General features: G+C 39.2%; 1 protein-coding gene across 1 annotated transcript; it reads right to left on the bottom strand.

Moving 5' to 3' along the window:
- Nucleotides 1-292: 292 nt before the first annotated feature.
- LOC144237947 (olfactory receptor 4F3/4F16/4F29-like) lies at nucleotides 293-1,231 on the bottom strand. The gene has a single exon (XM_077771658.1). It carries the CDS (start codon nucleotides 1,229-1,231, stop codon nucleotides 293-295), a length of 939 nt encoding a protein of 312 aa, XP_077627784.1.
- Nucleotides 1,232-1,464: the final 233 nt, after the last annotated feature.

Raw genomic sequence — 1,464 nt, forward strand, 5'->3', positions numbered from 1 at the left:
CTCAGACAATGAAGAGACCCAATTTTGAATCCAGACCACAGTAAATTCATCAAGGTAATGTCTCTTGAGAGACAAACAATTGCCCTTCTCTGGGAGTTACTTTTTATCACACCATATGCCTCCTTCAACCATAGACAACAACACAATTTCTCAGTTAAGATTTCTAAAGAACCTTGTTATTTTAAGCTGGGACAACTAAATGGTAGTAAGGTACTTGGAAACCCATACTGAAACCATAGAAATGTAACGTTACTTTGAGTCCATAAGGAAAATTTTGTAATACTTTTGTCATTTAAGAAATCCTTCTATATATAATAAATTGACTGCATACTTTCCTCATTGCCACTTTCATTTCTTTGTTCCTGAATGTATAGATGAGTGAATTAAAAAAAGGAGTGAGAACCGCATCAAAAACAGCAAGATACTTGTCTAGGTGTGAGTTGGGGTGAGGCCAGATATAAACAAAGATGCAAGGACCGAAGAACAAAACCACCACCATGACATGAGTTGACAAAGTGGACAGGGCCTTAGATGAGCCTCCTGAAGAGTGTTTCCAAACAGTGATCAGGATAGAAATGTATGAGACAATCAATATGAAGAATGATCCCAGAGATATGAACCCACTGTTGGCTATGACCATGAACTCTAGACTGGAAGTATCTGTGCAGGCAAGTTTGATGAGCCGAGGAAAGTCACAATAAAAGCTGTCTAACACATTAGGGCCACAGAATGGCAATTTTATAACAAAAACCAGTTGAATCACAGAGTGGGTCAACCCAATTACCCATGCAGCAAATGAAAGCAAAATACACATTTTTTGGTTCATAATAGTCAAATAGTGCAGAGGCTTACATATGGCAACATATCGGTCAAAGGCCATGGCAATGAGCAGCACCATCTCCACACCACCAATGAAGTGTATAAAGAAGATCTGGGCGATGCAACCATCAAAGGAGATGACTTTACGCTTTCTGAAAAGGTCATAAATCATCCTGGGAGAAATGACAGAAGAAACTCCCAGGTCAATGAAGGAGAGGCTGACCAACAGAAAGTACATGGGAGAGTGTAAGTGAGGGTCAGAAGCCACAGTGAGCATAATGAGGGAGTTTCCCATCATGCTTCCCACATAAAACATGGAGGAGAACACAAAGAGGAGAAGCTGGATCTCCCAGGAATCGGTGAGTCCCACGAACACAAACTCTGACACCACAGAGTGATTCACTCCATCCATTGATTTATCAGCTAGAATGTTTCCAGATAAAAGAAAATAAAAACTAAAATGAGAATGTTAATAAAGTTCTACATTAAAATGATTAATTAATCAAGGATATTCACATTATAAAAAACTATATATCCCTTCAATTCCTGCTCAGGGTCATTATTAAATACACATTTTGCCTGGAGTCACCTAAAGCAGTTGAGTCACTTCCACATGCAATATCCCTAACACCATGGCTTCCAGGA

The sequence above is a fragment of the Crocuta crocuta genome, unplaced genomic scaffold, assembly GCF_008692635.1.
Source record: "Crocuta crocuta isolate KB4526 unplaced genomic scaffold, BGI_CrCroc_1.0 scaffold156, whole genome shotgun sequence".
Classification (NCBI taxonomy): Eukaryota; Metazoa; Chordata; class Mammalia; order Carnivora; family Hyaenidae; genus Crocuta; species Crocuta crocuta.

Bases quoted from the DNA above. Each gene is read 5' to 3' on its own strand.
- LOC144237947 (XM_077771658.1), bottom strand. From the start codon at position 1,231: ATGGATGGAGTGAATCACTCTGTGGTGTCAGAGTTTGTGTTCGTGGGA.